Here is a 1,843-nt window from a genome sequence, read left to right as displayed (position 1 = left end):
CCCCCCAGGGGGCCCCCGGGGGCCCCTGGGGGGCCCCGTGGGGGACCCCCAGGGGCCCTATACCCCTACTGAGAGATTGTGGGGCCACTAGAAGTTTTCTAAAAACAAAATAAACCCTTGGGGCCCCCTGGAAGCTGGTGGGGGCCCCCAAAAGGGCCATTTAGTACCCTCAGGGGGCCCCTAGGGCCCCCGGTCGTGACTCCTAAGGGTTTGGGGGGCCCCCGGGGCCCCTAGAGGGTACTTTTGGGGGCCCCCAGGGGCCTCAAAGGGTACTCTTGGGGGCCCCCAAGGGCCCTAAAGGGTACTCTGGGGGCCCCCAAGGGCCTTAAACGGTACTCTGGGGGCCCCCAAGGGCCTTAATGGGTACTCCTGGGGGCCCCTTGGGGCCTTAAAGGGTATTCTCGGGGGCCCCCAAGGGCCTTAAAGGGTACTTGGGGGGCCCCCGGGGGCCCCCCAATTCACAGGCAGTAGGGATGGAGGCGGGCGGGCGGCAGCAGAACGCCGCAGTGCTCTCTAAACACTTCCTGTGGGGCCCCGCAACAGCAGCAGCAGCAGCAGCAGCAGCAGCAGTGGTGTAGCAGCAGCAGCAGCAGCAGTGGTGTAGCAGCAGCAGCAGCAGCACGACAGGGTGGCACAAGTTTTCGGAGGCCCTATTCAAAACTGACTATTTAAGGCAAACTTACTGGCCCTTGGGTCTGGGGTTTGCGGTTTTTTCTGGGGTTTAGGGTTTAGGGTTTAGGGTTTAGGGCTTGACAGGAGTCAGCGCTTCGGTTTCTAGGGTTTACTGTTTGCAGCGTTTTGTTGTTTAGGGTTTACAGTGGGGTAGTAGCCTGAAGTTTAGGATTTGCGCTTTTCTAGGGTTTAGGGTTTGCACTTTTCCAGGGCTTAGTGTCTAGGGTTTAGGGTGTGCGCTGCCTAGGGTTTAGGGTTTAGGGTTTACGTTCTACTCTTGCTAGGGTTTAGGGCCGAGGGTTTAAGCTTTCTAGGACTTGCGGTTTATGCTTCCTAGGGTTTAGAGTTTAGGGCTGCGGTTCCGACGGTTTAGGGTCTAGGGTTTAGGGTTTACCAGGGGTTTGTCTAGCCACTCCTCAACGAAGATGCAGTACACCCGACGCCGCATTGCTTTGCCTGCTGCGTCTGCCTGCAGCAGCAGCAGCAGCAGCAGCAACAGCAGCAGCAGTGGCAGCAACAGCAGCAGTAGCAGAAAGAGCAAAGCTAAAGAAGCCGCCAAGCAGTGCTGCGTTCAAAGCACCAAGATTGTAAACCCTAAACCCTAAACCCTCGCAGCTTTACCCAAGGGAGCAGCTCTGTAAGAAGCACATGACGGGGGTACAGCACCAGCGGTTCCTCAGCTGCTGCTGCTGCTGCTGAGTCTGCCGCTGCTGCTGCTGTTGCATCTGCTGCTGCTCCTGCTTCCGTTTTAACTGCTGTTGCTGAGTTTGCTGCAGCAGCGGCTTCCCCTTTCTGCTGCTGCTGCTGCTGCAGCAGCAGCTGCAGCGGGCTGTTTGGGGCCTCTGTCAAGGCGTGGGTGTCTTTAGCAGCAGCAGCAGGACCCTCTCCTGTCTGTGCTGCGTCTGCTGCAGCAGCAGACAGCAGCACCCTTAAATGCGGAGCAGCAAGGGGGCCAAATGCAGCAGCAAGAAAGGTCATCTGAGGAGGCACACGCACTGCTGCTGCTGCTGCTGCTGCTGTTAGGGGGAAGGCTATGAGCGGCAATCGCCACACAAAGAGCAGCAGCAGCAGCAAACCAAGCAGCAGCAGCAGCGCGAAACGCAGCAGCACGAAAGCAGCAGCAGCAGCAGCAGCAGCAGCAGCATCGACAACAGCAGCAGCAGCAACAGCA

General features: G+C 58.8%; 1 protein-coding gene across 1 annotated transcript; it reads right to left on the bottom strand.

The window, feature by feature from the left end:
- Window positions 1–458: 458 nt before the first annotated feature.
- ETH_00042655 (ubiquinone biosynthesis protein COQ4, putative) lies at window positions 459–1,650 on the bottom strand (the record flags this gene model as incomplete). The annotated part of the gene is made up of 3 exons (XM_013379511.1): window positions 459–524; window positions 1,067–1,141; window positions 1,294–1,650. The coding sequence occupies 3 exons, from the start codon at window positions 1,648–1,650 to the stop codon at window positions 459–461; spliced, it is 498 nt and encodes a 165-aa protein (XP_013234965.1).
- Window positions 1,651–1,843: the final 193 nt, after the last annotated feature.

This window comes from Eimeria tenella, genomic scaffold (assembly GCF_000499545.2).
Source record: "Eimeria tenella Houghton genomic scaffold, Eth_scaff3423, whole genome shotgun sequence".
Lineage (NCBI taxonomy): Eukaryota > Apicomplexa > Conoidasida > Eucoccidiorida > Eimeriidae > Eimeria > Eimeria tenella.
Note: the sequence above shows the minus strand (reverse complement) of the source record. Positions and strands in the feature narration are given on the sequence as shown.